At 41.5% G+C, this 13,268-nt stretch overlaps 1 protein-coding gene across 1 annotated transcript in view; it reads right to left on the minus strand.

The window, feature by feature from the left end:
- The window catches only part of RP1 (RP1 axonemal microtubule associated), a 742,035-nt gene that overhangs the window by 695,743 nt on the left and 33,024 nt on the right, over positions 1-13,268 (minus strand). Inside the window, exon 2 of the mRNA XM_073583994.1 lies at positions 4,510-4,681. Within this exon, the coding sequence (XP_073440095.1) occupies positions 4,510-4,681 (172 nt within the window). The remainder of the gene's footprint in view (positions 1-4,509; positions 4,682-13,268) is intronic.

Consider the following 13,268-nt stretch of genomic DNA (forward strand, 5'->3'; position numbering starts at 1 on the left):
CCGTAACGTTTTCATTTTTTGGGATCTAATGCTGGGTGAAGGCTTATTTTTTGCGCCCTGAGCTGACATTTTAGTGATGCCATTTTGGGGCAGATACTTTTACAAATGCAGCGATACCAAATATGTGTAATTTTTTTAATTGTTTTATTTTGAATGGGGAAAAAGGGAGTAATTTGAAATTGTGTGGGCTTTTTTTACTTTTTACTTTATTTTTAATAGTCCCCTTAGGTGACTTGGAGCTTCGATAATCCATTATCTTGTACTATACATAGAATACATAGAAGGGTTTCGATACAGGAAAGATGTATATCTTTGTACCGTGTTAGCCAGTGGATAGAAAAATATTCAGGATTGAGAGTCCTCAGTAGTTGATACCTTTTAATGGCTAACTGAAAAGATGGTAACACATTGCAAGCTTTCGAGACTACTCAGGTCTCTTCATCAGGCTAGACTAATACAAAATCTGAAGTCACATATTTATGCACAATACAGCCTAGAAAAAATGCAATAGATAAGACAAGTGACGTGAAGCAGAACTATCAATATGGGAGAGGGAGAAACATAAATATAAACATTGGACCAGTTCATAGATAAGGAGTCTGGATGTTTTATGGTCCTCTGATTGGGGTCTAGTTCTGTGTTGCCCCGCAAGGTTTTAAAAGGAAATTCCTTAATTGATGTAAAAAGACATAAATCCATGCGACACATTCATTCCAGCACTGAGAGTGTCAAAGTTCGTCATAAATTTGTACTCCCAAACTCGTCTCTCTCTCTGAGATGTGAAGTTACCTTTCAATACCAGTAATTTCATATCCATGCTGCTGTGATCAGGGATACAGAAATGTTTTGCCACAGGTAGATCCATTCTTTTTTCTCTTATTGTGTGACGATGAGCATTCATCCTTGTTCTAAGCTTTTGCCCTGTCTCCCCCACATACAGACCCCCAGTTGGACATTTAGTACAAATAATTAAGTACACCACATTAGATGTAATGCAGGTGAAAGTACCTGGGATCTTGTAGTCCTGATGTGAATTGGGGATCTTTATCTTGTCCGTGGTCATTATAAATGGACAGGTTTTACATTTTTTCTGGTTGCAAGGAAAGGTTCCTCCAGCTGTTGGAGAGGACAGGGAGCTTCTGATAATGATGCTTCTTAAATTTGGGGGCTGCCTAAAACACAGAAGTGGGGGGTCTGGAAAAATGGATTTTAATCGGGCATCTTTTTGTAGTAAAGGTTGTAATTTCCGTGCAGCTCCCCTTAGCACCTCCAGATTTGGGTTGTAGGTGACTACTAGAGGCACTCGGTTATTTTCTTCTTTAGCTTTGTAATGTAGCAGGTGATTCCTTGACAATCTGGTGGCTCTTGTAATTTGGTTTTCAATTGTTCTTGGATGGTAACCCTGATTCAAAAAGGTCTTTTTGAGGCGACCAAGGTGTTTGTCTCTATCCATGGGGTTGGAACATATACGATTGTATCTGATGGCTTGGCTATAGATAATAGAGTTCTTTATGTGTTTTGGATGGAAACTGTCCCATTTAAGGTATGTTGGACGGTCGATTGGCTTCTGATACAGGGATGTCTCTATTTCATTGTTTTTTAGCTTAGGGGTGTGGGCACCCTCACTGAGCAGGTATCTGGATGGGTAGAGGGTATTCTTAAACCACTGGTGAAGGATACATCCAGATACATTCAGGACACAACTGACCTATTGAATAAACTAGCAGCAATAGGTCCTCTACCAGAAGGAACCATCCTGGCCACCATGGATGTGGAATCTTTGTACTCTAATATCCCACACCAAGATGGTTTACATGCCTGCAAATTCTTCATGGAAAACACAGGGACTGATGCTGATGCTGTGGTGAAACTTATAAAATTCATCCTCACCCACAATTACTTTGAATTTGACAACAGGATCTATCTACAGGAGACTGGCACAGCAATGGGAAGTAAAATGGCTCCACAGTATGCAAATCTTTTCATGGCCAAGCTTGAAAGCGATTTTTTGTCCTCATGCCCCATCAGGCCCCTGGCCTACTACCGCTTCATTGATGATATTTTAATCATCTGGACGGAGTCTGAGCAACAGCTAAAGACGTTCCACGAACAGTTTAATCAATTTCATCCCACCATCAATTTAACACTCAACTACTCCAGTACCGAGATTAATTTTTTGGACACCATCATTAAGCTAAAAAACAATGAAATAGAGACATCCCTGTATCAGAAGCCAATCGACCGTCCAACATACCTTAAATGGGACAGTTTCCATCCAAAACACATAAAGAACTCTATTATCTATAGCCAAGCCATCAGATACAATCGTATATGTTCCAACCCCATGGATAGAGACAAACACCTTGGTCGCCTCAAAAAGACCTTTTTGAATCAGGGTTACCATCCAAGAACAATTGAAAACCAAATTACAAGAGCCACCAGATTGTCAAGGAATCACCTGCTACATTACAAAGCTAAAGAAGAAAATAACCGAGTGCCTCTAGTAGTCACCTACAACCCAAATCTGGAGGTGCTAAGGGGAGCTGCACGGAAATTACAACCTTTACTACAAAAAGATGCCCGATTAAAATCCATTTTTCCAGACCCCCCACTTCTGTGTTTTAGGCAGCCCCCAAATTTAAGAAGCATCATTATCAGAAGCTCCCTGTCCTCTCCAACAGCTGGAGGAACCTTTCCTTGCAACCAGAAAAAATGTAAAACCTGTCCATTTATAATGACCACGGACAAGATAAAGATCCCCAATTCACATCAGGACTACAAGATCCCAGGTACTTTCACCTGCATTACATCTAATGTGGTGTACTTAATTATTTGTACTAAATGTCCAACTGGGGGTCTGTATGTGGGGGAGACAGGGCAAAAGCTTAGAACAAGGATGAATGCTCATCGTCACACAATAAGAGAAAAAAGAATGGATCTACCTGTGGCAAAACATTTCTGTATCCCTGATCACAGCAGCATGGATATGAAATTACTGGTATTGAAAGGTAACTTCACATCTCAGAGAGAGAGACGAGTTTGGGAGTACAAATTTATGACGAACTTTGACACTCTCAGTGCTGGAATGAATGTGTCGCATGGATTTATGTCTTTTTACATCAATTAAGGAATTTCCTTTTAAAACCTTGCGGGGCAACACAGAACTAGACCCCAATCAGAGGACCATAAAACATCCAGACTCCTTATCTATGAACTGGTCCAATGTTTATATTTATGTTTCTCCCTCTCCCATATTGATAGTTCTGCTTCACGTCACTTGTCTTATCTATTGCATTTTTTCTAGGCTGTATTGTGCATAAATATGTGACTTCAGATTTTGTATTAGTCTAGCCTGATGAAGAGACCTGAGTAGTCTCGAAAGCTTGCAATGTGTTACCATCTTTTCAGTTAGCCATTAAAAGGTATCAACTACTGAGGACTCTCAATCCTGAATATTTTTAGAAGGGTTTCAGCACTGCTGCTGTATGTATAGCAGAAATCACTATATCCTATGAACATCGGCCACAGGCCGACGTTCACAGGATGGTCATAATAGCAGGCATGAAGGTCTTCACCAGACCCACGTCTGTCACGACAATCTATCTGCAACCCGCAATAACGTGACGGGGCGTCGATGGGCGGGATGAATGATGTGCTCTTGTCTGGCGCAAGTTAAATCCTGCTGTCAGTGATTGACAGTGGGATTTAACTAGCTGACAGCAGCAAGCGACGCACCACTCAACCCACAGCTGTTGAGGGCACAAGATGAGTGACTAAATTAGTCATCATGTGTGAGGAAACATGTGGGCTCGCAAAGGTCGTGAAAGGGTAAAAATCAATTAACGAATTTACTCTGTGTGACTGAAAACTTGTGAATCCTCACATAGAGTGTACTGTGCTCTGTGATGATTCTCTAGTGGAGGTGCCAGAAGCAGGAGGTCATGTGACAAGTATGCAAATTCATACTTCTGGCCACATTCTCACTAGACGTGTCAGGCATTGTTTAATTCAATCATTTTGAGAGAGGCCGCACACGTCTAGTCAGCACATAATTGATTGTACATGCAGAAATTAATCTGGCAATCAGATATTTTTTTGGGGCACTGTGCACGAAAGCGAAACTTAGGACAATTTTGCTATATTGGTGGAATGGCTGCAAAGGTCCTAATACAACAATAGAAATTACCCGGCAGGTTTCCTTTAAGACACAATGGAAAACAAGTATAGTAGTGTTGTGACAGTTGTAGTCTCAGTTGTTGGCAGTTACTGAGTATTGCAATATCTTGAGTTATGCTACATAAGTCATGTCTGTATTGTAGGAGTGTATCTGACAGCTTCTTGGTACACTTCCCACCGTTGTCCTGTTAGCCCGGACATACTTGGCTAAGTATAATTGCCCTGGTGCCAGTTCATCTGACCTGTCCATATTAATTATGTGCATGTTGTCAACCAGTCAATGGGAATTGATAGTGAACGGTTAGAAACGTTTTTTAGATTCATTCTACTCACGGCTTTTCATTTCTGGTTTTGATCTTGATTTAGGAAATACACGATGTGAGATCCCAGGTAATTTAGCAGGTAGAAATTCCCTCTCAGACTCATAATTTCCCGGCTTAAAAGGTTCTCTGCCAGCTGCCACTATGGTTCCAGAACTCATCAGGAGGGCATGAGTGCTAAGAATCTAAAAACAAAGCAGACTTATTAGAAACATAAGCAAAAGTCTAGAATCCTAAGGCTATGTTCACATATTGCATTTTTGCAGTTTTTTTTCTACATTTTTAATGTAAATTAAAAGCTGCTTTTTAAAGTATCAACAAAAGCTGTGCATTGCACCAGAGAAAGCTAAGTGTGGTTTTTGTTACCCTTTTGTTTTTGCTGTCTGCCTATCCTTAACTTGTGCGGTATTAGTGTAGCGGTGGGACCAGTGTCCGCACTTGTCAATTCCTTGCTTAGGGATAGGTGCAGGGCAAGCAAGGGCTAAGGTATCCTGCTCGGCGACAATTTGAAAGAAGCCGTATAGGGACGTCAGGATAGGCCAGGGCACATCCTTAGGAGAGTGGAGGAGGTTTCCATTTCCCCGTTCCCTATCGCAGGGCCCACCGTTGTAATTGTTTCCCCGGTGTTCCCTTGATTGTTTGCCGTTTAGTGACCGGCCAATTGTTGGGCCGTGTCACACAGTGCCAGTCATTTTGTGACATTATAACCAACCTTCCCATTTTTTCTGGTGAGCCATGGCCCAGTTGCCAGCCTTTGCTCAACTGCTCCAGACCCTCACTGATGAGCTTAAGATGTTGCGTGGTGAGGTGATGCAGCTGCTGCAGCAGTTGACGGGGATATGGGCCTCAGCTCAGTTTCAGGCTCTATCAGAACCCAAAATCTCTCTCCCAGGCCGGTACTCTGGAGGGAGAGATAAATTTTGGGTTTTTAAGGAGGCCTGCAAGCTATACTTCAGGCTCCGCCCTCATTCTTCAGGGAGTGAGGAACAACGGGTGGGTATCATCGTTTCCCATCTTTTTTTTGATCCAATCTTATTTATTGGTGTTTAAACATGACAAACAAAAACTGACATAAAAAACATCAGTGCTACAACATTAGCACATAACATGACAAAAGAAGACATAAGCATTAACATACAGTAAATGTCTTGCATTAAAATTAAAACAGGAAAAAAAAATTCAGGCTTATCTCCCGGAATAACAGTATAATAAGTCTCTTGCCATCAGATGTATTTCAAAGGTAGGACCCAAACCCCACACACCAAAACAGTAGAACCAGTTTTCAAACGTATGTTAAACATCACATGACCTCGACACATTTGAATACCGGCTTTGCAGCCAGGGATCCCATATACGCTGAGTCTTCTTTTTTGCAGAAGCTGTTTGTGTAAGGGCTAATTCATGCTCACAGTGAAAGTTAATTTTTTCAACTACTTCTGTAATGGTCGGAATTGTAGCACATTTCCATTTAGCCACCGCTAGCAATCTAACTGCTATCAGTATGTGAGATAAGGCCCCCCTAATCATATGCGGAAACTCCTCCGTACCAATATGTAAGACTACCAGGCGTCAGGCCTACCCCAAGGACTTCTACTATTAATCTGGCAATGTCCTTCCATAGATTATTCAGAGCTGGACAGTTCCACCACATGTGTTCTAGTGTCTCCCGAAGCCCACATCTCCTCAACGTAATGGGGATTGGTCCGGGCCAAAGAGAGCCACTTATACCGGAAACCTATACGAACGAAGGTGAATTTTTTTCAATTGTTCAAGATGGTTAAGACATGTAACACCTCTCCCAGAGCATATCTCCAAGCCCCCGGCACCAGGGATATACCCAGTGAACGATCCCAGAGAGACATATAAGGAAGTTTTATATCAGGATCATTCAGAGCCTTGTATAGGATGGACACTCCTTTGGGGCCGGATTCTGGTATTAAGAAATATCCATTAGCTCTGCGATCTATTTTGGAGTTAAAAAATGGTGATTCCGGTGAAGTTGACAAAAGATGGCGTATCTGTGAGTATTGATAGAAATATCTGCGTATACCTGGGTGTTTGGATGCTAAGTGATCAAAGGGCAGAATCCCCGAGCTCCCCATCAAGTCCTGAAGGTTCCTAATCCCCGCCGTTATCTATACTTGTAAGTCTATATATGGAATATGTGCCTCAAGAGCTCTCAGAGACACAATACTTAGGGGGGACGGGGCTAATTAACTCCAATACTGTAATGTGGCTACTAGAGTTGAGCGATACCGTCCGATACTTCAAAGTATCGGATCGGAATGGATCGGCCGATCTTAAAAAAAAGTATCGGTATCGCCGATTCCGATACCGGAAGTCCCATTCAAGTCTATGGGACTTCCGGTATCGGAATAAGAAAAACCCTATTTTTGCCTTGTACAGCCTCTCTGGGGTCTGTACGGGCCTTTCGGGGGGCTGTGCCGGCCTGCCAGGGGGTCTGTGCAGGCTCCGGTGGTCTGAGCCGGCCTGCCGGGGGGCTGTGACGGCCTGCCGGTGGTCTGTGCAGGCTCCGGTGGTCTGTGCCGGCCTGCCGGGGGGCTGTGACGGCCTGCCGGTGGTCTGTGCAGGCTCCGGTGGGCTGTGCCGGCCTGCCGGGGGGATGTGCCGGCCTGCCGGTTGTCTGTGCAGGCTCCAGGGGGCTGTGCCGGCCTGCCGGGGGGGCTGTGCCGGCCTGCCGGTGGTCTGTGTAGGCTTCGGGGGTCTGTGCAGGCATCGTCCGATGGGACTACAAGTCCCATCGGGCGATGCCTGCTACCATGACAGTGATTGACACATTAGCCAATGATGGGACAGTAGTAGTCCCATCATCCGGCTAATGTGTTGAATGTAAAAAAAAAAAAAAAAAAAAATTACATGCTACATACATGCTACATACATACAACATGCATACTACATATATACTACATGTAACATACATACTACATATATACTACATGCAACATGCATACTACATGCATGAATCATAGAATCATAGAATCATAGAATCGTAGAGTTGGAAGGGACCTCCTGGGCCATCTGGTCCAACCCCCTGCTCAAAGCAGGATTCACTAAATCATCCCAGTCAGATGTCTGTCCAGCCTCTGTTTGAATACTTCCATTGAAGGAGAACTCACCACTTCTCGTGGCAGCCTGTTCCACTCATTGATCACTCTAACTGTCAAAAAGTTTTTTCTAATATCTAATCTGTGTCTCTTCCCATTCAGTTTCATCCCATTGCTTCTAGTCTTTCCTTGTGCAAATGAGAATAAAGTTGATCCTTCTACAATGTGACAGCCCTTTAGATATTTGTAGACAGCTATTAAGTCTCCTCTCAGTCTTCTCTTTTGCAAACTAAACATTCCCAAATCCTGCAACCTTTCACCATAAGACAGGGTTTGCAGACCGGTCACCATTCTGGTCGCTCTTTTCTGAACTTGCTCCAGTTTGTTGATGTCTTTTTTAAAATGTGGTGCCCAAAACTGGACACAATATTCCAGATGAGGTCTGACCAAAGAGGAGTAGAGGGAAATAATGACTTCACGTGATCTAGACTGTATGCTTCTGTTAATACATCCTAGAATTGCATTTGCCTTTTTTGCTGCTGCATCACACTGTTGACTCATATTCAGTCTGTGATCTATTAGTATACCCAAGTCTTTTTCACATGTGCTGTCACTTAGCCCTATTCCTCCCATTCTATATATGCTTTTTTCATTTTTATTGCCCAGATGTAGTACTTTGCATTTCTCCCTGTTAAAAACCATTCTGTTAGTTGCTGCCCACTTCTCCAGTTTATTTAAATCTTTTTGAATCCTCTCTCTCTCTTCTCTAGTATTAGCTATCCCTCCTAGCTTTGTGTCATCAGCAAATTTAATCAGTTTACCCTCAATTCCTTCATCTAAATCGTTGATAAAGATGTTGAACAATACAGGGCCCAGGACAGAGCCCTGTGGTACCCCACTTGAGACATTCTTCCAACTGGATGTACAGCCATTTACGACCACTCTTTGGGTCCGATCACTAAGCCAGTTATGAATCCACCTAACAGTTGCCTTGTCCATTCCATACTTAGTCATTTTTTCATTAAGGATTGTATGAGAGACTTTGTCAAATGCTTTGCTGAAGTCAAGATATACTATATCTACAGCATTTCCTTGATCCACCCAATCAGTGATACCGTCATAGAAGGAAATTAAGTTAGTCTGACATGACTTATTAGTTAGAAACCCATGCTGACTCTGTTTAATCACTTCATTCTTATCCAGGTATTGACATACATGTTGTTTAATAATTTGTTCAAAGATCTTTCCTGGTATAGAAGTCAGACTCCCCGGCCTATAGTTGCCTGGGTCCACCTTCTTCCCCTTTTTGAAGATAGGAACAACATTTGCTCTTCTCCAGTCTTCTGGCACTTCTCCTGTTCTCCAAGAATTTTCAAAGATTATGGAGAGGGGTTCAAAAATTTCTTCTGCTATCTCCTTCAGTACTCTGGGGTGTAATTCATCTGGACCTGGAGACTTGAATTCATTTAGGTTAGCTAAGTGTTTCCTCACTATCTTTCTGTTTATAGATATCCTGGATTCTTCTATTCCCTTAATAGGACAGTGAATAACAGTTGATGTTGCATTTCCTTTCTGAGAGAAAACAGATGCAAAATAGGAATTTAAAAGTTCAGCCTTCTCAACATTCTGTCTTACCATTTCATCATTTTCATCCTGTAAAAATCCTATAGCATCTTTGACTTTTCTTTTACTTTTGACATATCCCCAAAATCCTTTATTATTGCTTTTGACATCTCTTGCAAGCCTCAGTTCATTTTCAGCTTTAGATAATCTGATTTGTGCCCTGCAGGTTCTGCAGACAGCATTATATTCTTCTTTAAATATGCTACATACATGCTACATACTACATACATGCTACATTCATACTACATATATGCTACATGCATGTAACATACATACTACATATATACTACATGCATGCAACATACATACTACATATATACTACATGCATGCAACATACATACAACATATATACTACATGCATGCAACATGCATACTACATATATACTACATGTAACATACATACTACATATATACTACATGCATACTACATACAGTACATGCTACATACTACATGCATGCTACATACATACTACATGCATGCTACATACATACTACATACATACTACATGCATGCTACATACATACTACATGCATGCTACATACATACTACATGCATGCTACATACATACTACATGCATACTACATACATACTACATATATACTACATGCATGCTACATACATACTACATGCTACATACATACTACATACATACTACATACATACTACATGCATGCTACATACATACTACATGCATGCTACATACATACTACATGCTACTTACATACTACATGCTACATACATACTACATACATACTACATGCATGCTACATACATACTACATGCTACATATATACTACATACATACTACATGCATGCTACATACATACTACATGCATGCTACATACATACTACATGCTACATACATACTACATACATACTACATGCATGCTACATACAATACATTCATACAATACATACATAGACATACAGTACATATAACATAGAGTAACATACTTACCAATACTTGTCACATTGTTCCCCGAAGCCATTGTCTTTTACGGAATAAATATTAACATAACAAACCACAAAAATACTCACCCATGATCCGAAGCAGTCCACGAGTGTGTCCCACGACGATCTTCGTGGGAATTTCCCACGCAGCAATGGCATAAAGTGAGATTAGGGACTTTTTTTTTTAAGTGGCGGAGGAATACAGTGCGGAAGGATACCTACCTTCCGTCATTGGATTCCTGCAGCCCGTAGAGAACGGCAGCATCAGCTGATGCTGCAGTTCTCTACCCAAGATCGTCGTGGGACACACTCGTGGACTGCTTCGGATCATGGGTGAGTATTTTTGTGGTTTGTTATGTTAATATTTATTCCGTAAAAGACAATGGCTTCGGGGAACAATGTGACAAGTATTGGTAAGTATGTTACTCTATGTTATATGTACTGTATGTCTATGTATGTATTGTATGAATGTATTGTATGTAGCATGCATGTAGTATGTATGTAGTATGTATGTAGCATGTAGTATGTATGTAGCATGCATGTAGTATGTATGTAGTATGTATGTAGCATGTAGTATGTATGTAGCATGCATGTAGTATACATGTAGTATGTATGTAGTATGTATGTAGCATGTAGTATGTATGTAGCATGCATGTAGTATGTATGTAGCATGCATGTAGTATGTATGTAGTATGTATGTAGCATGCATGTAGTATGTATGTAGCATGCATGTAGTATATATGTGGTATGTATGTAGCATGTAGCATGTATGTAGCATGCATGTAGTATATATGTGGTATGTATGTAGCATGTAGTATGTATGTAGCATGCATGTAGTATGTATGTAGTATGTATGTGGTATGTATGTAGCATGTAGTATGTATGTAGCATGCATGTAGTATATATGTGGTATGTATGTAGCATGTAGTATGTATGTAGCATGCATGTAGTATGTATGTAGTAAGTATGTAGTATGTATGTGGTATGTATGTAGCATGTAGTATGTATGTAGCATGCATGTAGTATATATGTGGTACGTGTGTAGCATGTAGTATGTATGTAGCATGCATGTAGTATGTATGTAGTATGTATGTAGTATGTATGTGGTATGTATGTAGTATGTATGTAGCATGCATGTAGTATATATGTGGTATGTATGTAGCATGTAGTATGTATGTATCATGCATGTAGTATGTATGTAGTATGTATGTATGTAGTATGTATGTGGTATGTATGTAGCATGTAGCATGCATGTAGTATGTATGTAGTATATATGTGGTATGTATGTAGCATGTAGTATGTATGTAGCATGCATGTAGTATGTATGTAGTATATATGTGGTATGTATGTAGTATGTATGTAGTATGTATGTAGTATGTATGTAGCATGCATGTAGTATGTATGTAGTATATATGTGGTATGTATGTAGCATGTAGTATGTATGTAGCATGCATGTAGTATGTATGTAGTATATATGTGGTATGTATGTAGTATGTATATAGCATGCATGTAGTATGTATGTAGTATGTATGTAGCATGTAGTATGTATGTAGCATGCATGTAGTATATATGTGGTATGTATGTAGCATGTAGTATGTATGTAGCATGCATGTAGTATGTATGTAGTATATATATATATATATATTTTTATTTTTTTTTAAACATTTAACACATTAGCCGGATGATGGGACTACTACTGTCCCATCATTGGCTAATGTGTCAATCACTGTCATGGTAGCAGGCATCGCCAGATGGGACTTGTAGTCCCATCGGACGATGCTTGCACAGACCCCCGGACATCAGCACAGCCCCCCGGCAGGCCGGCACAGCCCCCCGGCAGGCCGGTACAGACCCCCACAGGGTGCACAGACCACCGGCAGGCCGGCACAGCCCCCTGGCAGGCCGGTACAGACCCCCACAGGGTGCACAGACCACCGGCAGGCCGGCACAGCCCCCCCGGCAGGCCGGTACAGACCCCGGGCAGTCCACACAGCCCCCCCCGGCAGGCCGGCAGAGACCCCCGGAAGGCCCGAAATGACAGCGCATCATGATGCGCACACACCGCGCATCATGATGACGTCATTTCGGCTGTCAATCAACTTTGAACTTCCGATTCCGATGCTGATGCCCGATATTGAAAAAATATCGGAAGTCGGTATCGGAATTCCGATACAGCAAGTATCGGCCGATACCCGATACTTGCGGTATCGGAATGCTCAACACTAGTGGCTACCATTGTGGGCAAACCTGGTGTATACTGGCTAATATTAATAGCTTCAGCTTCCATAACTAGGCGAGGAGAGTTCCTTTTAGCATAGAATATTTCAATTTGAAGCCATCTGTGGTCCTTGTCCATATGCCACCAGTCCCAGAGTCCAGTTAGAACAGATGCTCTGTGATATGCCAAGAGGTTCGGCATGCCCATCCCTCCAAGATCATATGGATAATATAATAGGTTACTCGCTATCCTTGGCTGTTTATGTGCCCAGATATAACGATTGGCCATTCGTTGAAGCAGCAGGATATTCCTATTAGGGATTTTAAAAGGGATGCCCCTAAAGAAACAGATAATTTTGGGAAGTATTATCATTTTAAAAATATTGATTCTCGCTATCCATGAGGTCATAATATTATGAAGCTTATCTAACTCTGATTTAATAGTTTTAGCTAGATTAGAGAAGTTATTATCCACTACATTTTGGGAGCTTGTTAGTGTAATTCCTAAGTATGGGATACCGTCTGGCATCCACTTAAAGGGGAATCTATTCACAAAAGATCTGCGCAGTGCATCAGGGACTGCAACTGGATATATCAAGGATTTCGTAGGGTTTAGTTTGTAATATGATATTTTACCAAATTCCTCCAGCACGGACATGACAGCTGAGAACGATGGCCCAATATTCACACACGAGATTATGACATCGTCTACATAAAGACCCACTTTACGTGTTACCAGGTCCACTTTGATCCCCGAGCTATTGGAATCTAATCTTATGCGCTCAGCCAATGGTTCCATACATAGTGCAAATATAATGGGGGATGGGGGCAGCCTTGTTGTGTTCCGTTTGTTATTTGGAAAATTCCAGAAAAGAAACCCGACGACAGTACCCTAGCACAGGGAGTCGAATACA

This window comes from Dendrobates tinctorius, unplaced genomic scaffold (assembly GCF_039654945.1).
Source record: "Dendrobates tinctorius isolate UK_male_01 unplaced genomic scaffold, ASM3965494v1 ptg000082l, whole genome shotgun sequence".
NCBI classification, from domain to species: Eukaryota; Metazoa; Chordata; class Amphibia; order Anura; family Dendrobatidae; genus Dendrobates; species Dendrobates tinctorius.